General features: G+C 40.6%; 1 protein-coding gene across 1 annotated transcript in view; it reads right to left on the minus strand.

Annotated features, from left to right (window-relative positions):
• PDE3A (phosphodiesterase 3A) overlaps window positions 1-26,348 on the minus strand; it is a 366,695-nt gene that overhangs the window by 30,295 nt on the left and 310,052 nt on the right. Inside the window, 7 exon segments of the mRNA XM_030541750.1 lie at window positions 6,979-7,116; window positions 8,410-8,579; window positions 11,046-11,131; window positions 14,057-14,264; window positions 18,828-18,943; window positions 22,908-23,062; window positions 25,698-25,958. Coding sequence (XP_030397610.1) covers window positions 6,979-7,116; window positions 8,410-8,579; window positions 11,046-11,131; window positions 14,057-14,264; window positions 18,828-18,943; window positions 22,908-23,062; window positions 25,698-25,958 — 1,134 coding nt within the window.

The raw sequence follows: 26,348 nt of genomic DNA on the forward strand, positions 1-26,348 counted from the left end.
GCATTTAATCCTTAAGGAAATCCAAGTGCTTTACAAAAAAATTATCAAAATCCCATGAGGCTTATGTATGCAGAAAAGGCCCCAGAGCGTCTTAAATATAGTAAGTTGCACTGGGGTCAACAGCACACAAAAACTGACAGAGGAGGTTTCTCCAGCCCTGTGTGCGCCAACAAAATTAGTCAAGACCTGTGTTCCCTCTAAGCTGTGCGGTCACCCAGGAATGATTCAAGTGCCACACGCTTGATTAGCAGGGCCATGCACATCCGGCAGCGTGTGTTCAGGTGTCCCTCCAGCTGCTACTTTGCAGCCACATTGCTCCTGCAGCTGCTCCCACGACCCTCCTGCTGGCTGTGCAGAGAGGCATCAGGGTGTCCCTCCCCGCCCCTGTACCTCATCTCCACAGAGCAGGGGAGAGGGGACAGGGCTCAGGACTTGGAGCAGGAGAGGGCTGCTATGGTCTGAACAAGCCTTCCGTGTGGTGAGTGAGTGCCTTAAAGAGACAGTGCACGGTCTCTCAGAGACATCCCCAGCAGCAAGTTCACACAATCTCTCTCTCTCACACACACACACACACACACTCTGTTTCTCCCCCCGCCCCCCACCATAGGCGCAGACCCTGTGGATGCTCCGGGGTTGGAGCACCCATGGGGAAAAATTGGTGGGTGCTCAGCACCCACCGGCAGCTCCCCGCCAGCCCTCCCTCCTTCCCTCCCACCAGCTCACCTCTGCCTCCGCTCCGCCTCCTCCTCTGAGTGCGCCACGTGCTTGCTTTTTCCCCCTAGCTCCCAGCGCTTGCACCACAAAACAGTTGTTTCATGTGGCTGGGGGGGGAGGAGGGGGACGTGGTGCGCTCGGGGAAGAGGTGGGGCTGGGATGGGGATTTGGGGAAGGAGTCCAATAGGGGCAGGGAGGGAGTGGAGTTGGGGTGGGGACTTTGGGGAAGGAGTTGGAATGGGGACGGGGCAGGGAAGGGTGGAGTCAGGGTGGGGGGGGGGTGCGAGCATCCACCAGCGCCAGGAAAGCTGGTGCCTATGCCATCCCCCTGGCCCATGTACCCTACCTCTGCAGAGGTAGGGCACTCAGGAGCAGGAGAGCTTTCAGTGAGTGCCTTAAAGAGACAGCACATGGCATCTCAGAAACTTCCCCAGCAGCCCACACACACATACACACACTCTTTCACACTCACCTCCCAACACATATTTTTATTATTGTTGTTACTTCTTCGTACTTCTTGCAATGCACATATATTCTCTATAATTTTATTCTTTCAAAGTGTGTTATTTTAACTTTTTGACTGATCTATGCATTTCATAATTTTTATTTCTCTCTTACACTTAAATTTAATTATTTGAGTAGTGAGTTCTAAAATGCCTAACCTGTCCTGGCTGGAGTGATTATCCCTATGGTAACTTTTTTAAAATATATATTAATATATATTAATACCAAGCCGGGAGGCGTTGCAAGTGCTTTGGAGGATAGGATTAAAATTCAAAATGAGATGGACAAACTGGAGAAATAGTCTGAAGTAAATAAGATGAAATTCAATATGGGCAAATGCAAAGTACTCCACTTAGGAAGGAACAATCAGTTGCACACATACAAAATGGGACATGACTGCCTAGGAAGGAGTACTGCAGAAAGGGATCTGGAGGTCATAGTGGACCACAAGCTAAATATTAGTCAACAGTGTAATGCTGTTGGGAAAAAAAGCAAATATCATGCTGGGATGTATTAATAGGAGGATTGTGAGCAAGACATGAGAAGTAATTCTTCTGATCTACTCCGCTCTGATTAGGCCTCAGCTGGAGTATTGTGTCCAGTTCTGGACACCATATTTCAGGAAGAATGTGGATAAACTGGAGAAGAGCAACAAAATGATAAAAGGTCTAGAAAACAGGACCTATGAGGGCAGATTGAAAAAATTGAGTTTGTTTAGTCTGGAAAAAAGAAGACTGAAAGGGGACATGGTAAGAGTTTTCAAGTATGTAAAAGGCTGTTACAAAGAGGAGGAAGAAAAAATGTTTTTCTTACCCTCTGGCAAGATGCAATGGGCTTAAATTGCAGCAAAGGAGGTTTAGGTTGGACATTAGGAAAAACTTCCTAACTGTCAGGGTGGTTAAAGACTGGAATAAATTGCCTACGGATGTTGTGGAATCTCCATTATTGAAGATTTTTTAAGAGCAGGTTAGACAAACACCTGCCAGGAATAGTTTAGATAATCAGTCCTGCCACAAGTGCAGGAGACTGGACTAGATGACCTCTCTGAGTCCCTTCCAGTTCTATGATTCTATATCTAGGTTTTTTGTTTCTACTGGTGGTGCACATTCTGCACATGGACTGAGAAAATTAGAGCAAACATTGCTCAGGACAGGCATCTGCAGCTCTCTAAAGAGAGGAGAATTATGGTTAGGCTAGATTCATAGCCAGTGGGTCTATGCATTGCATAAATCAGCTAGGCAAAACCCTATAAGGGGGAGCAACAGGCTACCTCTACCTATGCCCTATGGTATGCAGTGTTGTTGTAGCCCTGTTGGTCCCAAGCTATTAGAGGGACAATGTGGCTGAGGTAATATCTTGTATTGGACCAACTTCTGTTGATGAGAGAGGTAAGCTTTTGAGCTACACAGAGCTCTTCTTCAGGTCTGGGAATTGTGCTAACTACTTATGCTAAAGTATCTGTTCAATCTTGAAATTAATTGTGACACTCAGTACCTTTCCCAGACCTGAAGAAGAGCTCTGTGCAGTTCAGAAATCTGTCTCTCTCACCAACAGAAATTGGTTCAATAAAAGATATTACCACACCCTCCCTGTCTCTTTATGTCCTATAGTAGCAGCCAGAACTGAACTGTGCAGGCAGCTTGACCAGCAGGGCCCAGGATTTCCAAAAACAGCATGGAACTCCATTTGCCTCTCTTGGATCATGGCTGAGTTGACCCAGCCAGGATTCAAACTTGCAGCTACGAGGAAACGAGATATTTCAAACCTTAGTCTTAGATCACTGAGCCATGGAAGGCAAGAGGAACAAATAACAGGAAAGAAAAGACACTAGTTGCTACTGTCTATCTAGTTCATTGTAACTTATTGCCCTGGATCATACCCCTGTGGGAAAAGAGGAATGGTAGAATATTAATCTGCAGATTTTAATCTTATTGATTCATACAACTGTTAGGCAGGTATTTTAAAAAACTGTATGCCTTATAAGAAGGTTATTTTTTCCCCTCTGAATTTCCAGCAGTGATTTAAGTCAAAGGGGAAGGTTTCAAAATAATTCTGAAGAAGTTGACTGGACTGGGAAGGAGCGGAAGTGAATGGTATCTAGCTCCCAGCAGCTTTTTGAAGAGAAATGATCTGCTTTTCCAGGCACCAAGGAGGATAAGCAGCCAAGCAAGGCATTCAGACACAAGAAAGAATGAAAGAACAAGGCAAAGGGACATTTATTTCCTGGTACTTATAGCTTCTTGGGCATCAGAAAATCTGGATACTTTGGCAAAATTATTATTGCTGTTTTAGTTGTTATGTACTCTTTATAATAAACTTATTTTTGACTTTTTTCTTCCCACGGCAAATGTTGCCATATCTCAGGAGTATACATCACCCGATGGACAATTACACCCTGGCTTACTAAGCATCACCTTCTCCTTTCTTCCTATCTTCTGCTTGTGTCTGGGGTTTAGGGGAAGTTCATCAATCTGAAGATCAGGTCAGATTCTTATGGTTTGGCTTAGCACTATGGATCACACATCATCATAAGCATTGGTCCTGACTGCATATGGCTTCCTAGTTAGAAAACAGCTGTATGTGCCATACTGCCAATGTGCTCAGTACACTTTTTATTCTTAGGAATAAATAAATTTCAACACATGCCCTTTGTTTGGCAAGTGGTGTTACTTCCCTCTCCCCTCCCTTCTGCCTTTTTTCCTCCCGTCTATGAAAAATGTAGTGCTTAAATGCATAATTTATAAATCTAATGCTTCTGGCATCTGTTAAAACAAAAACAAAAATGCTTCCAGTGAATGATTTTTAATGGACGTTTCTTTCAAAGAGGGAACTCATTATTCACATGTTGCTCAGTATAACCATCTTCTATGTATTACTTATTACAGGCACATGGATAGTGCCCACCTCAACAGTAGCTGTGCATGCTGTGTACAGCTAAATAAATACATTCCCCTGTACAGGAACGTAGAAGCCTAAGTTCCCATCAGCATCAAGACTAAATAAATCCGAGACAAGATGATACAGGAAACCGAAAAAGTACTTATGCAAAAATTTGGCCAACCAGGCAGGTGCTACAATGCTTTCAGAACCTTGACACTGTAGATTTTCCTAAAATCTGAACCCTGACCCATCATTTTAATCCACTTGCAGTTTGGTAATGGTCAAAGGAGAGATGCTTCCACTTCAAGCTATACATTTTTTTCCAAGCTCACCTATCCACCTTCCTTTCTAAAGCAAACTGGTTTCTTCCCTACAGGAAATACGATTAGAAGAGCAATAAGCATAAATTAAGGCATTATGTAGCTCTATGGCTTGTTGAGAAGCTGCAATTTCAGTTGGACAGTTTTGCTGTTCCATTCTGAAGTGAGATTTTTTTCTGTGAAGGTCTTTCTATCCCTTTGTTTACAGGTATGCCTGTGCTGCATTTAAGTGCATTCCATTGTACTTAGCAAGAATGCTTTTATCGTTAGAGTTGTGTGGGGTCTTTTTTATATAGTGGCTAAATCAATTTAACATTCCACAAATAAGGAAGACATCTCAAGTAGCCTTAAAAATGCTAGGCCAGCATTTGCTTTCTAAGCCAAACACCCGCCTGGGGGAACATGTCAACTCCTCTTTGTTCCACCTCATAAATTTTGGATTGTGGGACATGCATAGTTAATTCCTCTTGTTAATTTCCTTTCTTTCTATTTTTTTTTAAAGATGAGACTATTTAATTGTGGAAAGTAGAGAATAAATCACTGATGCGTTTATTTGCCTTTGTTCATTCCACTTTAAAGACATACTGTGATATAAATTACACATCAGAAAGTCAACCTGTTCCCCGGTTTTAAAAAAAAATTGCTCATTTCATTCAGTCACCTCGCTTTCTTATTAGTGGGGGACAGCTTCATTTTTAAACCCAAATTTAATCTTGTGCCACTCTGGTCTTGGGTTATCCTATTTACATTAATGTCAATGTAAATTATTGATATCAGAAATGTTGAAGCCTGAAGTTGAGGATACAACTGTTGTTTATACTAAATAAATTAATTCCAAGTTTTTGAAGCACCTCAGATTGATTTTTTCATATCCCTCATTTTGCATCTTTGCCCCTCACCATGCCCCACTATTTGGGCTTTGGCAGGTGACATTCACTCATGGTGTGGACAGTGATGACATCTTCAAGCAGGTTTTCTGAACACTCAAGGTCTGCGGGTAGAAGCAGAAGGCGGAAAAACAAAAATGGCAGTGGTGGAGAGTAGTGATTACTGAGAAGTGGGGACAACAGGGGAAAACAGCTGGGGGAAGTGGGTCATTTCACACTCTCTCTCTGATAAGTAGTGCTATACAGATACATATGCACAACCAAAAGATTTTGTTTACATCCCAGTTGTTGGGTGTTTCTTGGAGAAAAGGTTTACGTATAAACAGACAGAAAAATAGCAATAATATACAGTGAAAAGCAAGAGGGCCTATGTATTGGCCTTATTGTTGTTGTAACACATACCAAGAAGATATAGAATCAAAATTCTACTCCCTATATTCTGTTAATTGTAGGACCTTCTAAATGATCACCAATACACAGCATAGGCTTTTCTCTTACCCTAGAAGGAACCCAGAATATTGGCAAGCTGGTTTTGCACAGCTGTTACATGTTGAAGTACAGGCTGGGGTTACTGACAAGGAAATAGCTCACAGAGCAAATCCTAATGTCACTCTGAATTTAATCAATCATCTTTCCTGGTTGGCTTTTGAATTAGCCATATGCAGCTGAATAATCATCAACAAACAAGGGACCAGGACTTGATTTAGCATTAATTGGAGCTTGTTACACTGAGGATTGGTTAGCACCTTAACCTCTGCATGTATAATGTGAGACTGTTAAACTTGATTAACACAGTCATTGCTTTCCAGTAGCCTCACGCACATACTACTTTGTAAAGAGATAATCTATCAGTCAAAACCCAGTTTGTTTTTGGGGTTGCATCATGAATATACATTATACACTTCCCCTGTTGACTAAACCATTATCCCACTACAAGAGAAAATGGCCAGTTTGTCTCTGTGCCATCAAGAGGTGAACGACAGAGAAGAAAGCCTGGCCAAGAAAGTGGTGATGATTATAGGGGTGTCAATTGTACTGTGTAAATAAAGGTTGTGTCAGCATCTTCATTCTACTGTAAGGAACAAATGAAAAGTTGGCAGTTAAAAAGGAACCTTAGTAGGTTATCACCACCTGATTCAGATCTTTGTTAGGTGGAGTAGAAGTATTTACTGCCAACATGTTGACTCTTTAAAAGTGAAGTACAGGGGCAAGACAGTAGGACCAGATTTTTTCCATGAATCTTGGTCTCATGTACGGCTTGACTAGGATTTGCAATGTAAGAGAAGACCAGACCTACTCTTTTCGGTCAGCTGCCTCTTTGTGGCCTCATGTGATAGACTCAATGCAAAATCCCACAAGACAGCAACCTGAAGATAGTAGCGGCAGCAGCAGCAGCTTTTTGAGTCATAGTTGAAGGTACAGTGGGCCAGTATGCATTTACAATTCTTTTAAGAGACAAGATTGGGGGAGAAGGAAGTAGAAGGAGACCTTGTGGAATTAGGTCAGCTGCTGCTATCATGGAACTTTATGGCAGGATTTCCCAGTTCCTGTGCTACTGTAACTTACAGGGCTAATCACATTTTTAAAGCTCTGTTTTACTCTGTATCAGTCTATGCACACACAGCACACTGGGACTGCACATCCAACCTGCCTGTACAAAACATGCTTCTTACCTGGCTGAGGATCCGACCACATTTCTTTCCTATTTTTTCCACCAAATCAAAGATTGGAAAGTTCCAATTGTTTAGCTGATCCATAAGGGAGTCCAAGTTGTCCATGACAAGAGGCTCTGGGGCAAGGATCGGTTTGTCCTGCACCAAGAATCAGAAGAGAGAATTCTGATAGATCACAGACTTATGAAAAGTCAAACTAAAGAGGTAAAAGCGCTATAAATCAAGGGCCAAAATTAACCACTGGCATAAGCAGGTGCCATCTCATTGAATACGCTTATTTCCACCATATCTTCATTTAGCCCTTCTACTTTATAATTTTTGTTAAGCTGGAATTGATAGGTAATCCTGGAAATGAAAGATCAATGTCTGATTATTACAGCTGCAGAGAGGTCATTCACTTTTATTGTAAAACTTGCATTGGGCAGAAGAAAACATATTCATTTGTTATTTCCATATTGTGGACTGCTAGAGACTAACAACAGGATTCAGGCAACAAATTCCAAGCTAATCTGACAGCCAATAGATATGTGAAAGTAACATTCAGAGATAATAAAATAAGAACCCCTCCCTTGTTCCACTCAGAGACACACACTGAAAAGAAACCTTTTTTGAAATCTGAAAGAAGTCTCACCTTTTCCCTGCCTCCCACTATTTACTCTCTCACAGCTCTTCATTTTCAAGTAATGACTGGAAGTGGAAACAAAAGAAGCCAAAAACCTCCAGAAAAATCTCTTCTCCTGGCATATCCAGCTCTGACCAGAAGCAGAGATTGCTAGAAATATTGTCCTTATGAGAGTTTTTTAGTCTAATTGCACAGATTTAAGGGGCTTTAAAATTTTGATTAAACATTTGCTTGCTCATTTGAAGAAACATCAGCATATACCAACATTAGTGTCAGAGTATATGGTATTTGAGGTACAAATATCTTTCCCTACATTTAGTACAGGAAATAACTATAATAATTTTGTAGTACCCTTTGGCATATGTTAATTTTTTATTGGTGACCACTGTATATGCTAAACAAGGTTACAAGGTTTACTAGGCCATTAAAGTGTTTACATGGCTAATCAGAAAGACTGCACATTGTACTGGTAACATACACAAGATTATTTCCATACTTGACAAGCAAAATTTTCAAAAATATGTGCTTAAAGCTAGAATCCTAAATTAATATTTAGGAATCAAAATAGGTGGCTTAATTTTCAAAAATGCTAAGCACTCAACAGCTCCCACTGATTTGAATGGGTGCTTAGTGCTTTAGAAAATCAGATCACCTATTAAAAGATACATAAATGTGGACATGACCCTAATTTATGCAATTATTTTTGAAAATCTTGTTCAGGGTCTTTAGACTGCATCATTCTTTCCCCAGTGTCTTGAGGTGCATTAGAATAAAGTATGAAAGCATTATTTAAAGCAATTGTGAACTACCTCGGGTGGTATTAAAGGGTGCAACATGATAGTCTCAGGCGCGTACGTTCTGCAGACAGATCCCTTCCGCATTGGGTCTTTAGAGCAATCTGTCTCGTCGTCATTTTGTACAATATCGCTGCTGTCACTGTTGTTGGTTTCATAGTCAGAGGTGGCTTGAGCTGGATCATCTACAATGCAAATTGGACTGTTTTGAGAACTGTAAGACCCAACTAAAAGGCACTCTCTCTGACCATCTGAATAATACCAACACGATCTCTGATTCTCATATATACGTGCTCATTGGCTAGGGCTGAAATCTGACAGTCTACTTAACTGCACTGAAAGAGGTACCCCTGCAGGGTCTGAAAACTGGGACCACAGAATGAAGAATGAGGAAACCCTGAGGACTAACATTAGGATGGGTCAAATTAGGTGACAGAGTGAGACCACATTTATTGCATATTTTTAACCCTCTAAAACTGAGTTAATGCAGAGCTTATTCAGATTCCTCTTTATAAATACTTTGTGCCATGCATGGTATATTTTTAATATACACAATTATTTTTACAGTATATGGACTAAGTGCTGCCCTGGGATGAATATGGCTCTCCTTGAAGTTACTGAAAACCCCAAGCACCTACATCTGAAGGCTGAATTTAGCTTCGTGACCAGATATAAATATACAGATATTCTATTTCCTAGATCCTGAGCAAGAGTTACAGTTTGATGTATAAATTAGATAGGGAAATGAAGCTGATAGAACAGTGGCTGATAGAAAAGTCTGCAATGGAAGAAAGTATTAAAATTTTAGAAATAATATTTTTCTGGATAGAAAAAGTTATAGGATTTCCAAAAGCCTATTTTATCCCAACTCTTGTAAAAATAAAAACCGATACAATAAAATACTGCTGAGTTGTCTGTATCCTTCAAAACAATATTACCATATACAATGATGTGATAAACAGCCTGAAAAGCAACTTCCAGGGTCTATATCTTACTAATTCATTTACACTTAAAATTTGCGAGTAAACACTCACACAATAAACGCTACATAATGTGCAGCTTCTGGATATCTAATATGGAGAGGAAATCAACATACAATTACCTTACCGAGGCATTAACTTTTGCTATATTCATAGGTTTCAAGGCCAGAAGGGACCTTTGTGATCATCTAATCCGGTGGTTCTCAAACTTTTGTACTGGTGACCCCATTCACATAGCAAGCCTCTGAGTGTGACCCCCCCCCCTTATACATTAAAAACACCTTTTTAATATATTTAACACCATTATAAATGCTGGAGGCAAAGAAGGGTTTGGGGTGGAGGCTGACAGCTTGCAAACCCTCCCCCTGTAATAAACTTGTGACCCCCTGAGGAGTCCTGACCCTCAGTTTGAGAACCCTTGATCTAGACTGACCTCCTGTACAACACAGGCCATAGAATTTCCCCAAAGTATTCCTAGAATAGATCTTGCATAAAAACACCCACTCTTGATTTAAAAATTGTCAGTGACGTAGAATCCACCACAACCCTAGATAAATGGTTCCAACGGTTAATTACTCTCACTGTTATAAAATTGTGGAGACTGTGTGTCCAGTTCCCAGGCCAGACACATGCCTGTACCCATCCCTAACTCACCTCTACACTGCACACTCCTTTCAGCAGCATGTACAGTACATGAACTATATGCCCCCCTTGATGGGCATAAATAGCAGTGTAGACAATAAGACATTGCTGAGATGAGTAGAATAAAGACATGCCTGAACCCTGTGGGTATATATACCTGGATATATACCCAACACGACCCTCTACATGCCCAAGCAGTGCCTCTCACATCTACACTGCTACTTCAAAAGTGAAATGTTCCTGCAATGGGGAAAGGTTCTGGCAGCTCCCTGTTTCTGGAGCATTTTCTCGCTTCAGGAGCCTTTCCCTGCCACAGGAAAATGCTCTGGCAGTTCCCTGCTGCTGAGCCTTTCCATGCTGCTTCCTCTCTGCCAGAGCCTTTCCTTGCCACAGTGAAAGGCCTTAGCGGGGGGAGCTCTCAGAGCCTTTCCCCACTGCCTCCCTCGTGCCAGAGCCTTTCACAGACACATGTAGCTACATAATGCAGTGTGGACACAGCCTGCTTTTCACTGAGGTGTGTAGATACACATATCCTACACAGTGCTGCCAGTGGTGCGCAGTGCAGACATAGCTGTAACGTGGCTTCAATGGAACCAGCCTGCCAGAATCACCATGCCTTGAAAGGGATTTCCTGGCACAGAAGGGTCTCCGTGGTAACATGAATATGGCCTATGCTGCATTAACCCTTCTGCAGGTTGCCCACAGAATTGGCGGAGCCAGGAATATATCTCCACCCACCCTCTTCTCTGTTGCAGATCCCTGGACTTGAGGAGGCTGCTGAAATAACAGTTGACACCTCCAGATACTCACAACCATCCGTTGCATGGAGAATGTCTTAAGGGGATGGTCTTGGCCTAGGACTGTTACTGTTCCAAAGGAAAGGAAATACAAACATGATTCCTGTGATCTCACCTATGTACTATTGCTGTATTTAAAAAAAAAAAAAAAAAAGACAGATGTGTCTACACACTCCCTCAACAACCACATTTTAGAGGAACAACTTTTTTGATTTTACAACCAGAAAATTACCTGTTCTGGTCAGGCCATGTGTTGTTCCATTACCTCTGTCCAGCGCTCCAGTGCCAGAACCTATTTGGCTATATGGTCTGCCACAGCTGGAACACAATATCAAAGAACATGAACATTAAAGAATCATGTAAATTATAGAGAAAAAGCCATCTAGACCATTTCTTGATCCTTGCTGCTTGTACAGGATTATGCCCTACCATATAATCTACAGTCCTCTGCGCAGTCAAAGGACAAATTCACAGGAATGCTCTGATTTTTTTGTTGGGTGCCAGTATTGCAAAAGGCAGCCATAAACACGGCTTAACCAGCCAGCTAAGCTGGGTTTAGAGCTGCTTGAATTGCCAGTGTGGTGCATAGGAGGCACATCATATCAGTGAATCTCATCCCAATATGATTTTTTAAATATGTTTATTATTTTTTAAGTTTACAAGTACAAAAGAGCAAATTGAGAATATAACACAATTACACTATTAAAAGCAATTTTTTTACATACATAACGACATGGCAAGCACCAAGATGCAGGGGCTATGAACTGTCAATCTTAAAGGTGTCAGGGGTCAGCCCTGGCACAAATTAAGCACTGAATTCAGGGATATCAAGTGAAAACAGAGTGCAAAGGAAGGCAAAAGTGAGCACACTGAAGACGGTCTGTAGGAAACCTGGAGCCTGATCCAAAGCCCTTGGAGGCAAAGGAAATCTTTTAATGATTGCAGAAGTGTAGACTCACCAAATTGACCCACTGTGGATCGATCGCCGCAGCATCGATCCACAGTAAGTGTAGACAAGCCCTAAGTTAAAAAACCAGAGATTCTATGTACGTTATCGGTTTTATCTCACTTAAAAGTGCTTATCAAATTCAAATTAGGTAAACGTCCAAATAATGAGGGCCACAAAATTAGACAATGTGGATGACGTTAAATGACTTATTGATTTGTGATGCTACAGCATTTAGGAAAGCTGGCTGGACGGTTTTATTGCCAACTAGCCTGATACACTTCACTCAGGTGTAGAGTATAAGACAAGCAGAACTAAAACCAAGTGCTGAATATATGCCACTAATCTGGGCCTGGAGCACACTGAAGCCATCTGACTGTGGATCTAGTCTCCAATGAGCAGCAGCCTTATAAGTGCTGGTCAGTGTGAGAGAGCAGGGCTACTAACTCTTGTAAGTTTTTTGTTAGCGTTTAATGTATAATTATGTACTCTTTTCTTCACTGTTTTTACCTCATATACAACGAACACATAGTAGCTTACACTCTGAAAATCCAGGCTTGAGAAAATTTATTACTACTACTGATGCAACCAACTCCAAGTGACATTTTCTTTTGGGATAACCCAATCTGTCTCCCTTAGTTGTTTTGTTCTATATTATATTTATGTAAGCAGTGGGTACACTATTTATGTGCTAGAGGTTCAGCTTGTATCTGCAGAAGTGACATCTGTATACCAGTAACAAGTAAACTATTATTGTTACTGATGATTCTGCAACAGTGTTCTCAGTAATGATTATATTTATTATTAGTATTTTAATGGATGGCATTTATATTTGCGTTGACCACACTGATATTTTTGGCTAGGGTACTAGTTGAGTTTAACTATATGTTTATTCCAAAACCTAAATGTTTTGTTTCAAAAACCAGGTAAGGTTGCTAAATGCCAACAATGTAGTTACTTATCACAGCAACTACTCGCAGCTTCAGCTTTGAGTGTCCTCACTTACCTCCACACACAGCAAACTCCATCAACAGACAATAAAAACAGCACTCATCTAAAGTCATGTGAATAAGTTAGTCAGAAAAAACACTGATGATTTTCGAGAAATAAATGAACTAAACCCCTGGCACTGAGCTAGCATGTCAACACTTTCTAGCATCTAATCCAACACTATTTCAAGTGAAAGAGACCCCTATTGTAGAGTGTTCTCTTCTCATTGACCCCAGGTCACAAAAATGTAACTGCTGAGATCAAAACTAGCAATGTGATGAACTTGACTGTGTTCATGCCAATCTCCAACAGGGTTGACACACTTCACACCATGATACTGAAATTTCTCACAGTGTTGCATTGGACACACATTGCAGAGTCCATTATTCATGTTTCACTTCAACTAAGTCTTTTTGGAGATATGAAACAACAGTACTTCCAGATGGTGAATGTCCAAGCTGTGTTCTCCTAGAGTAACTAAGCAGCACTTAAAGTATGGTATTACTACATTGTTTTGTAATATTTGGCAGTAGCAATGGACATCTTCATTGCAATTGCGTCTTTAAACTATTAACTACCATTACTATTCTGTGTATTTGTCTCCACCTCTGGAAGGATAATCCATTCAGTCCATCTTGAGGCCAAGCCCACAGCAATGCAGACTTTAGTTTAATTATATCTAGTATTGTGCTAGTTACAGGTACTGTGTAATGTAGTAGAAACTGTGCATTTTGAAAATGCTAAAGGCAAAGAGCTAGTGTGGCAGCAATACATTGGGCACAACTATAAAATGTACCTGGGACAGGGGAGAGGAGGATGGACAGTCCATTTGAATTTTAAGTACAATAGTTTATCCGAAACATTTAAGCTTTTGCCAGCATCAGAAAAATTGACCCACTGTGGAACTTTGGTCTGTACTTTTCAAAATCCTAGGTGGCTGACTGTTATCTCTTAAATAAGGTTTGTATATTGAAAACCTGGAACATGACCCCGAAGCGTGTGTTATTGTGACTAGAGGATGGCATGAAAAACACATTTCATTAACATGAAAATTTAGATAAAAGAAAATCACAGATCAATTGTCTATAAATCAGACTACATACTCAACATAAGTAAAAGCTTTTAATTGCAGTAAATTGTTTTGAACTTTAAAAATACTGTGTAGCATTGAACTAAACCATTACTGGCGTACAGTGAACTGCTTCAACGTGGGAAAAATTATATCAATATACTGTGCTGAAGTAAATCAAGAGTATGGGCAAGAAAAAGGGAAAAACAAGCAGATGTGTATCAAATTAACATCTTACCTGCTACAGATAACAGGAGGGCCCATAATCTGCTCCGAAAGGTCTGGTGCGCTCTGAGTAGAAGTTAAAACCTTGTGTGGTTTCAAGGTCTGCTTGGTGTCAGTGTCAGTAGGGTCTGGAAATTGCACAGAAGAGGTTTTGCCAGTAGGACTGGTGGCTGGGGTTCCCTGAATAGGTGAATGGCATGGGGATGTGAGAGGTGGGATACCTAGCAAGAGAAAACAGTTTTTTCAATTAAAAAAAAAGTCAATATACAGATATATCAATTCACTGTATGCAGAGAGAATTACTTCCAAAATACACAGAGCAATACAAAAAAAGTCTCCACACAGGGTCAGGACTCTGTTAGCATAAATCAAAAAAACTTCATTGACTTCAATAGAGCTATGCCAACTACTAGCTTTACATGTTTAGGGTATATTCCCCTTTCGTAAGGGCATACAAGCAGTATACACAAATGAAAGAACACAGTAGGAAAATAAGGGGAGGCAGCATGGTCCAGAGTATATGGCAACAGACTGGGAGTCAGGAAACTTGGATTTTATTCCAGGTTCTGCACATATTGTCTAATTCTGGGCAAACCACTTAATATCTTTGAGTTTCAATTTCCCCATCTATAAAGTAGAGACAAAAATGCTTACCTGCCTTTGTAATGAACCCAGAGTTCTAAGTATGAGTAGGTAAGTGATAAGCCAAACAGTAATATTTTAAAATAAGGATAACATATTATCCTTTCATCTTAAAGGATTCCAACATTTTTAGAAACTAGAGAAGACACATGCTCAAGCACAGAGATATAGTTGCCTCAGTTGTAGCGCAGAGGCAAGCACCTCTGGGATGAAGTGCAGCACCCAAACCAGTGCACAGATGTGATGTGACAGGGTTTATGTGGCCTGTGTGACTCCCAACAGTTGGCCCTGTGGTCCCCCTACACCCTACCCCAAGAAGCAGCAAAGTAACTGGAAAGAAGCAGTGAAGATGGGTCCTCTAGGCCTATCTAGAGAAACTTTAAGGAAGCAGCCAATCAGAGCCCAGCAGACTCAGATAAAAGGAGATGCGGGGCCTTATCAGGTCAGTTCCTGGCTGATTTGCTTAAGCTGGATTTGCAGGGAGAGAGAGGACCTAAGAATGTTAACCCTGAGATAAGGGTGAAGTTAAAAGAGGCCCAATAGGGAAGACCCATGGAAGAAGCAGCAACAAACTGGAATCGAGCAGTGTGTAGATGCTATTTATATGATCCCTGGTCTGGAACACAGCATAGTGGGTGAGCCCAGGTTTCCCTACTTGTCATAGGCAGAGTGGTGTAAACCCTGGAATGGGTTCATTTGGACTTTGCGATTTGGCTGGAGGGCCAAGGCATGCAAGACCCACCATGGTCAGCCAGCAGGGGGAGCCAGAAGCAAGAAAAGCACTGCAATACTACACTCACTCCCCCATTACAAGGGGGCATGGAGATATTCTGAGCCAAGACCATTGGGGTAAACCCTTACTCTTCATGATGCACCCATAGCAGAAAAGACCTTAAAGTCTCATACAAAAGACTCATGAACAATAAACTGCAAGGACATAAACGTGTGTATTTTAGAAAGGTGAAGGGCTGAGTCAACCTGGCTGGAAATTGTACCTGAGGTTACAGGGAATGTTGTGCTTTCAGATCTACTAAGCCATATTTGTCATGCTCAACCACCCAGTTTTTTATCATGTTTATTTTCAGGTCTACAGAAAATGTTATTTTTACTTGTTTGAATGTTTGTGTTGTGCCAAACTACATAAACATATTTTTGGTAAAACAGTCATCTCTGAATTAGGAAATAATTCTGATTTAAGATTATGAAGCATTAACCATAATAGTAAAGGCTTTTGATGTTTGCATCTTTCTAGAAATCCACATATCCTCAATATGTCTTTTTGATGTCCTCTATCACTTTAAAGGAGTAAAAATACTGAATCTTTTTTAATGATGACCATTCAAAAGTCAAAATTTGCTGTCAGTTATCACACAATAATACTTGAGATACCACTATTTTTCTCTGTACCAGGGTAGAAGCACATTTCTTCTCTAGGGAGCTCAAAATTACATCTCTGTTATTTTAATCTCTTAGGTTCTCATCTTAGTGTTATACTTTTGTTTATAACTGCTATTCTGTTATTGTGATACCTATCTACTTCCACTTCTAACTCATCACTGCAGTATCTGAGCACTTCTCTGCCCAAAAGGCACTCAGGTTCTTAACATATTGGATACATGCGGTCTACACAGAAATCTCTTTGCCTCTGAGGAATGACATAGTAACGCAAAGCGGCTATATAACAGCTTAGGTCAGGAAGTAAAGCAGAAGTCTGCATCCAATGCTGCAAAGGAAATTTTCAGCAAGCAGTATGTAGTCTCTAATTAGCTAAACTGCAGTTTGGCCACAGCAGCAGAGCTAAACACCCCTAACTCTTGCAAAAAGTGCCAGGATCTTTCATGCTCTTAGGGGTGAAGGATCTTGGCTTTGCATTTTATCCAAAGGGCCATATCCCTTGCTTGCTGCTCCTCCCAAAGAAGTGAAGCAAATAGCTCTGCATTAAACAAATTCAGTTAGAAATCCTGCGTTGTATGTAAGCAATATCACTGCATTGCATTCAGATATGTAATTAACCTGCCAGCTGGGTGGCTGCCAAATTTTTTAGATATTTTACTTCTACCCAGAATGGATCTGCTATGCTGCTGTAACATAGTCTTGTACCAAGGATGCCATAACATTCTAGAGTAGTGTTTCCCAAACTTGGGATGCCTCTTGTGCAGGGAAAGCCCCTGGCGGGCCGGGCAGGTTTGTTTACCTGCCACGTCCGCAGGTCTGGCTGATTGCAGCTCCCACTAGCTGCGGTTCACTGCTGCAGGCCAATGGGGGCGGCTGGAAGTGGCAGTCAGTAAGTCCCTCGGCCCGCGCCACTTCCAGCCGCTCCCATTGGCCTGGAACAGCAAACCATGGCCACTGGGAGCTGCAATCGGCCGGACCTGTGGACATGGCAGGTAAACAAACCAGCCCAGTCTGCCAGGGGCTTTCCCTACACAAGCGACGTCCCAAGTTTGGGAAACACTGTTCTAGAGATATCAGTGGAAGGTTAATAGGACAAAAGCAGCATAACAGGTGCAGTGAAAAAAACAGCAGTGAAAGAGTTACAAAAAAAGCAATGAAGAGAATCATTCTAAAATGAAAATATTTTCCCTCTTTCAGAATGGGAAAATGTTTGTTTATAAATTTTGCTTATGAATTTTTATAAGCAGGGGATAGATGGAAGAGAAATAAGAAAGATAAAGCGGCACAAATCTCCTACAGCTTTAAATTGTGTGTGGATTTTATATTTGAGGCAGATTTTTCTAGACAGTAGGGTCAGGATCATGCCAGCAGGGTCATGATCATGCCAGCATTTCCATTATAAACTTCCTTCAATCATATGGGTGAAATCCTGACTCTATTGATGGTAAAGCTCCTATTGACTTCAATAGGCCGAGATGTCACCCATCTCAGGGGAGTTATCGAAGTTTGCTCCAGGCTTGAAGTTGAAAAACAATTTCTTCTAGCAAACATGGCAGACGGTGATCTAATAAACATGCACATATATTTTCAAAATGGTCTCTAATTTTGGATTCCTTGGGGCCCAACATTAGGCCAGGAAGACAGGTCCCACATAGTTCACTTTGATCAGTGGATTTTCAGCACTTCTGAAAAACAGCCCCAAGTTGTTTCAACATGAGCACCAAAATCAATGGCTGCTTTTGAAAATTTCAGCTCAAAGGTGCTGGTTTAGCAAGAAAAGCCATGGTAACAATCTTTATTTGGTGCTTGAGAGCATGGAGAAACATTCTCCTGGACTCCAATACAAGTCAGGTAAGATAGCCATCTATAGAGCATTGATGAGTTCAAAAAAACTGTTCTATTGTAAATGTTATCATCAGTTATCTTCCCTATTTTTTTTTCTGGCTAAAACATTATCTGGAAGTCTCCCAGTACTGAGTGAAGATGTTATGTAACATCACCTGTCACTACAATGTCAGAAAAAGAATTTCTAGGTTTATTCTTTTTTTTAAAAAAAAGAACCTTTTGAAACTAGTTGGATCCTTTTATTCATTGGTTACTGGTAACTTTTTTTGAAACCCTGTCTAAGAACTGTGCTTCACAAATTGGCAGATGTGCATTCGATTTGATCTGACCATCAATAAAGCCCTTTTAGACTTTTTCCATGACAGACGGAAAGGCATATAGGTTAAAATGGTCTTGTCATTTGGATTTAATTGTATGATAAGAACAATTAGCTGCCTATGCCTATCTCCCACAAAGACAAATTCTATGCTTTATTATAACCAGGCAAACTGGAAGAAGACAATGGAAAATATACAGATAGTCAGTTTAATGAGTATATTACGAGATACAATTGGTCTTCAGTCCTACTGGAATCAATGAGATTGCCTAGAGGTAACTGAAGGAAGAATTTAGCCCATAGATCACTGAAGTAATAGAACAGAAACCAACAACTTTTATAATGGAAAGGTCAAAACACTACAGCAACACTACTATAAGCTGTAGTGTATTTTAGATCACTGTGTTTTTAATCGATGGAAATAACTGAAGTCTAATTTATGGGAACGTGGGTGACGAGAAAGAGTAGATGGAAAGCAAAAGATGCTGCATGTGTGTCAATCACCAGAGTTCCCAGAGTACACTGCAGCTTTAGAGAAAGCAAGCTTGGCTAAATAATAAACATCAAACCAGAAATAGCTGTTCACCTTGTCGGCTTTGCCTTTTGGAATTCAGATGATTTGTAGCAGACATCGCATAGGAGGCTGAGAAGGACCTATTTTTTGTGATGGCCATCAGAATTGAGCTGTTCCAAGGGTCAGTGCTGTAAGATCAAGAGTACAAACACACACTATTATTACACAAGCATTGCTGCCTGCAAAAGTCTTGGTGACAGAGTTCTGAGAGAAGCTAATCGTCACAGCACTCCACACGTAAGAACAAAAAACTCTACTATGGAGAGCTGCGTTATCAACTGTTTCAATTATTATTTTTAGTGAATTCAGTATTGTGAAAGGTGCTGGACTGACAACTCCAGACATTTAAGTCTTCGATTTAAGCCAAACACAGTTACAACACTGGTACAGTAAGAGTCTTCCAAGCTGGTTTTCCAATTTACCTAACTATGCTTTAGTGCTGGTGAGACTGCCGCTAGGAGTGACTTCAGAGTCCAGGCCTTTTCATTTAATTTATACTAAAATTCCTTTATGCTGTGCTGATGGTGTGGAAACAGTTTAAAAGTGGGCTTCAATTAAATTTACACTTTGTTAAGGTATCTTTACATACCTGAAACAGTATAAAAGGGCCTTGGCGTCCATGAAAATCAGGCCCATTGGATTTTTCTCCTCAGATTGCCAACAAGGGTGCCACTTAATGTAACCTGTAGTGATGCAGCTTCCACAGCAGGATTGAATCACACTGTGGGGAAGCTTGCAGTACTGCTGCCTGTGGTGTGTCTGCTTTGTGGATAAATAGAGACCTCTAGTTTCTAAGGCTTTCAATCCAGCACCTTTCAGATACATCACATACAGCTTTTGAAAAAAAAATCCCTACTAAGAGACCCTTGGAAAGCTACTTGTTGATATCTGCTCACTGATCTAAGAGAAAATCATTGAAAAGCACCACAAAAAAGAAAAAAAACAAAAGGGAAAATGAGAAAGGCAGTCTTGACACTTCTGTATCTCGTGTCCTGATGCCAGGTGATTCTGTAAGGTGGAAAGCTGCATTTACCACTGTAACTTAATAAAGGAACCGCCACATGCCACCTGCTTATGCAGATGTCTCAGTGTGTTCTTCTACAATGAGGGCATGGATCCATCAGGCCTTTGCCCTCTAATCCTTCAAATGTCTTGTCAAGATCCAACTCTGCTGTGCTTCAGGATTCTAACACAAGATGGTGAACAGGCCCCTGTCCTTCTGACATAGAATATAAGGCAACAGAGGGTCCCTCAAAGCAAACTGTGTCCTATACTAAAGGGATTTTATAGTAAGAGGAATTTTTTATATCTTATGGCAATTTTTTTTGTTTTACTTCTTAGCATCACAGAAATCTTACTACTATGGAACAACAAGCTAGGTTCCGTTCTGTTTCATGGCTTAGCTAACTTCAGATGGCAGAACAGTTCTCTGTCATGACGCAAAAGGCAGAATGAACCCAGCTGGTTTCTGGATCCTAGGATGAGAATGAAATGCTGGAAGCTAGGAAAATCTTCTAACTTGTTAAGGAAGTGACTCTGAGGAAGTGAATATGGAACCCTAAGATGTTACTTTCATGAAGTTACTTTCCTTTGAAGCTATGCAAGGATCTTGCCCTCACCACTTCTGTTGCATAGAGGGAAGGGTGTGCACAGGATTCTGGAACCTATGCAGCAGTCTGGGCAAAGCTGGTGAGCCCACAACTACGGAAATACATAGGCTACCCCCTGCTCATAGGGGTTGTGGGGCACAAAAGCTGCAGACCCTGTGACCTGTGGAGCTGCCATGGAATGGCTCTATTGCCTCTTTTGTGGCTTTGAGGATAACAGAATGGTGCATATTTCTTTCCCTCCTCCTCCAGCCTCACTTTGCTAAACACAGATGAAGTGGGAGGGAAATAATAAGCCATTAAATAGATTTTTTTTTCCTGGTCAGTACCTTTTTCTTGAATATTTTATTGATGCAAAATGCCCCAATCTATATTTGTTTGGCTAAGTTATGCTAGACATACAGGCCTCACTTTCCTCTCCTGGAGTATGAATTGCTTTTGCTCCTGTAATGGACAAACTGTAAACAATAGGCTGGGAGGCTTGACAGAGCTATCATTATGCAATTGGTGACATTAAACTTAGGAAGAATTGATAGCCCATTTAGTTGGCTCAGTATAAAGAGTTATATAACTAGAAAAACACCACCAGCGATATTTAATCGCTCCCCTCCCCCTCACTACAGATTCCCTTCTTAGGAAGCTTACATACTATGTGAGAGTCTGGAATCAACAATATAAATCAAGAAAGCTGTATGAATCACAGAAAAACAGTGGCTGAAAAAGATTTCCACATGGTGCTATCTTGTTTACATTTCACTTTACTGGATCACTTGGTTTCTAAGATATACTGCAGCTCCCAGATATTTTCAAGGATGCCTCTGTGGCTGGTTCCAGGGCTATAAAATATAATAATTTTTTTTCTTCCCCTCTACAGCTTTTACTACAGCCAGGGCCACTACACTAGATGGGCGGGTAGTGATCAATCTATCAGGGATTGATTTATCGCGTTTAGTGTAGATGTGATAAATTGATCCCCGATCACTCTGCCGTCGACTCCTGTACTTCACTGCGGCGAGAGGTGGAAGCACAGTCGATGGGGGAGCGGTGGCAGTCGACCCCACGCCGTAAGGACACGAGGTAAGTCGACCTAAAATACGTTGACTTCAGCTATGAGAATAGCGTAGCTGAAGTTGCATATCTTAGGTTGATCCTCTCTCCGCCCCCCCGCAGTGTAGACCAGGCCTTTTTATCCTATTTGCAGCTGGAATGCTTCAGGTCTCTCCTAGTGGCAGCCTCCTTGAGAAGGCCTGAAACTTTAGGCATCTTCAAATAACATGGGCCTCACCATTTCCATCCCCTAAAATACTTGCTTGGATCCTGTTCCTGTAGCAGCAAATGGAAAGGAAGATCTTTATAGGACAAGCCCTTTAATAAGATGAGACAAAAGGGACTGAGGGAATTTGGAAAGGTTGTATTTTGATGGCACAAGGAAGCTTGGAAGCCTTAACACATATATGAACAGAAAATTTAGCTCTTTATTTTGTTTCTATACCAGAACTATAAACTCTGTAATAAGAATTTGTGAATCCCCACATAAAATTGTATGGTGCACCTGTTGAGCAGCACTCCCTGGGAACATTGAAAGCTAGCCTGGATACAGTGCTAGAAAATGTTCTTTAAGGAATGGTTCTACACATCTTTGCCCCCACCTATATCTCTGGTTTCAAATTCTATCATGCCTGCTTCATGCACTAGGCAATCAATGTTCTCCTAGGCAATCAATGTTCTCCTTCCTAATTCCTCCCTTTGTGTCATAGTTCTTATATTGTACCTTTTTAATGCTTGGAACACTCTCTTTCAACACTCTCCTTTTCCTCTTTCAAACCCACTTCTTTGGCCTTGCCTTCCAAGATTATGCTCCTCTGTGGTGGTGTCTGCTTACACTTTTTATTGTTTGCATTACATTTGAATGGTTTAGCTTGAAAGCTCAAGGTTGAGACCTTATCTTCTTTTATGTCTGTAGAGCCCCTTGAACACTTGTGGTGTTCTTGAAATAATAATATTAATGGAACCACTAAAACACACCATGAAATTTCTTGCTCTTATTGTCAGATGTCTGAAATTGTACATTTCATTTAAAAATACTTATAATCAATCATCAGAACTATCTGCTCAGAAAATGCAGAGGAAAGAGTATAAAGATATAGAAGAAGAATTTAGCAAAGACTTTTAATAGATAATTCTTTTTTCTTTTTTTTTTTTTTTATTTACACATAATCTTTTTAAGTTCTGGTTTTGCAATTCATTGAACCTTTTGGCTTCTAAACCTTGCCGAATTTGTGTTTGTAGTAATATGGCCTACTACAAAGGTTATAATTCTCTAAAAAACAAAAAACAACAACCCCCCCCCCAAATCCCAAACCTAGAATGGGAACTCTTTCAAATTTCTGACCTATAGTTTCCCAAGAGAAGACATTATTACACACCTACATGCCCACAGAAAACCAAAGTTCTCCTAAAGATACAAACAGGATAGTTTTCTTACCTGGATGAAGAAGATTCATGAGGTTTGATGCTGCCACTGCGGTCTCTTCTCACTGGTGCAGGCTCCAAGGTAGGTAAACCTGTGGCAGATGTTGTTGTGGTCCAAGTTGACGACACTCGCCTGAGTAGACCTGGAGGCAGACTCTTCCGTAGACGCTAGAACAAATAATACTTTGCAATTATATATACCACCTTTCATCAGGGATCTCAAATGTCAATTCAGTAACTGAGCCTGACATACCCTGTGAGGTGGGTAAGTGCCATGAGCCCTATTTTATAGATGGAGAAATCGAGGCAAAGAAAGGTCAAGGGACTGACTGTCAGAAGTGGTCAGTACTCAGAGGTCCCATTGGAGTCAACATTAAGGAACTCAGCACCTTTGAAAAACAAGCCCTAAGTGACTTGGCCAAAGTCACACTAGAAAAGATGCTTAAAGAGCTGGAAATAGCAGCCACACATTCTTTGACATCAGAGATAGGAAGCAGGAAAGGAAGCAAAACAAACAAAACAACCCCTCTCTCTGCCCAAAAAACCAAAAACAAAACAACAACAACAACAACAACAACAACAACAACAACAACAAAAGAACAGCAGGTTTCTCTGCTCTATCCTGCCAAATTGAAGACAATCCATGAAAATCAAACATTTACGTGATGGAACACTAAATCTTCCACAATGCTTTTGCAAAAAGGAAGAAAAATTACTAGCAAAAATCTCTCATGGCAAGGCAAAGGTGTTGGGAGAAGTTCTAGTGGATTTCTTGCAGCAGAGTTTTCCTGACTTATCGGATTGTCTTGCATGCTCCTTATATCGATCTACCTGATCCTTGTTGATGGGGCTTTTCCCAGATGTCTGGCGAGGAGGCAGATTGAGGGAATGAGTGGAGTTGATTAGGGGGTTACTGTTATTTGTGGGATCAGTTTTATTGCAGATATACAAGTGGTCACATCATTATGTTGCAGATGTTGAATTTTTATATTCTTTGTTGCTTTTTAATTATCATGAAGAATTTTCAGTTCGAGAAGTACTAAAAAAATTAATTATCTACATATTTATAAGGATCTACAGTGAATGTCACTGGCTTATTGTGCCATTGGCTCAACAGATTCAGTCTGAGGCAGACATTGTGCATGGTAAATTTCAGCCCAAACGGTTAAAGTTTTGCAGTTATAAGAAACTGAAATCAGGGTCTCATAATGGGAAGTGTCAGGCAACCTTAAGAATAAGCAGTCCTTCAGCCCTGCCTATAATACATGATGGGTTTGCTGTATATGTTGTTTTTTCAAAAGTATCTAAATATGTTAGTTTGTATCTAATGTATCTTGTTACAGAGAGCCTCCCAAGAAATTCAGCACTTGCCAATTCATAGTGATATCTTAATATCTACTACTCTATGTATATGGAAATATCACCATTACTGCAGTCATCTGGGCCAACGAATATTGAGTTTTCAATAGGAGCTATTACATTATATAGAGTATAAATAGCAAAAGTGCTCAGTGGGACTAATTTTTCTTCAATTAAAGGAAATGTAAGTTCTATAAATGTGAAAGAGGCATATTACAAGTCCTATAAAATATAAAAGTTGATGATCAGTTGCCTCCATAACTGTAGGCAGAGAAATTATTTGTACAGGATAAGAACAAATCAACACAGAATTGTTTTACTTAGTTTCCAAAGTAAAATATAAGTCTTGCTGCTAATAGCGATATTACTAAATTTTTAGATGTCAGAGTGGATGACCTGGCAATTTAAATTACCTCCAACCTGATAAGAGGTTTCTCTCTATCTATTGAATTTTGCTAACTTGTGTATATAGAAACCAGGAATTAATAGCATTGGTTATTTCTCTATGGGTGTGTCTACACTGCATTTGGGAGCGAGCCTCCCAGTTTGGGTACACAAGCACATGCTAGCTCTGCTCAAGCTAGTGTATGAAAATAAAAAGCAGTTTAGATGTGTTAATGCCTTGTTTCTAAATACATAGCTCTGCCAGTGCAACTCAGTCCTTATTGAGGACTGAGCAATGGACCTTTATTGAGAAAATGTTGTCCACTATATGGAATTGTATGGTGGTTTTTTCAAGTTGACAATGGTCATTTGAGGCATGACCCAAAACACATTGAGGTCAATGAAAAAAGATACCCACCGACTTCCCTGGGTTTTGCATCAGGTGCTAAGGGACTAAGAAAAGATCATCAAACTCATTTCGCCTGTAACTCTAATTAAGATTTGAACTCTGATCTTTAGAACTGAAGAGTGCACTGATCTCACCGTTTCATTCCCTCCTGCTTAATGACGCATAATGACATCACTTGCTACCAACACTCACTGGTAAAAGTTGAAAGGGGAGGGGGAGTTATCACCACTAAAGTGAAAGGAAGAAGCAGAGATGAGTTCCCCCAAGTCAAGAGATTAGGAGGAGCTCCCCTCTACTTCTGATAGTATAGAGAGAGCTGTGCTCTTTCCAGTCCCCCTTACTCCAACGCCTTCAAACACCTACTAAGAAACAGGAATACCAAGTATGTGTTGAATGCCCATTTCTAAAGTTGCATGAAGGATCAGGTTTGAACTGTGTGAGCACTGAAGGAATAGGAACTGTCTTACCACCAAAAACATTAGTCCATTTAATTTTGCTTCTTATAGAAGTCAAGGATTAATGCTTCAGGAGATAAGGAAAAAATCTCCATTGATGCACCCAACCATGCAATTCTATACCAAAAGGGGGGAGTCAAGTTTTAGTAGCTGGAATAAATTCACTGTGACAGCCAACATGTAGACTAGCACATACCTTGGGAATAGCCAGCTTTTCTCCTTTTTCCGGACATTCCTCTGAGTCAGAGCAGGTGTAGTTCTCGCTGAAGGACATCAAAGGGTTAACCCTTGGCTTATGAATAGCCTGGAAGGTTAACTGTGTGTTTAGCAGGTTGCTCACTGCTCTCAGGGAAGTACACACATTAGGTGGCAACGAAGGATCTGCCAGAAGGTCGGTAATGAGCCCATGAGCTTCTCCCATAACAGCGATATCAACTGTAATACTGGTACCTGAAGACTGAAAGGGAAAAACAAAGTAGTACATGTAAGGATATGGCTGTGTCTCCCATGTCAAACTAAAGCACGTGGCATCAAACCCAACATCTTTTCAGGGACATTTACCAGCATCTTTTATTCAATTTGTTGTTGATAGCTAGGAAAAGATTAAAAGAAATTAACTACATAAAACAATGTGATTAATTCTGAACATTCTGACCAGATCAACCATTAGGTTGATGTCTCTCTCTTTAAACAAGTTTGCAAATTGGTTGCATGATTGCATATAGTTTATTTAGATTTTTTAAAGGGTCACAACACAGATACACGTTTTTAAGAGCAGTCAGAAAGCAGATGACGACAAAAACTCTCTGTCAAGTAAGAGTGCGCTGGGCAACAATATTGAAACTTG

Source organism: Gopherus evgoodei, chromosome 1, assembly GCF_007399415.2.
Source record: "Gopherus evgoodei ecotype Sinaloan lineage chromosome 1, rGopEvg1_v1.p, whole genome shotgun sequence".
Classification (NCBI taxonomy): domain Eukaryota; kingdom Metazoa; phylum Chordata; order Testudines; family Testudinidae; genus Gopherus; species Gopherus evgoodei.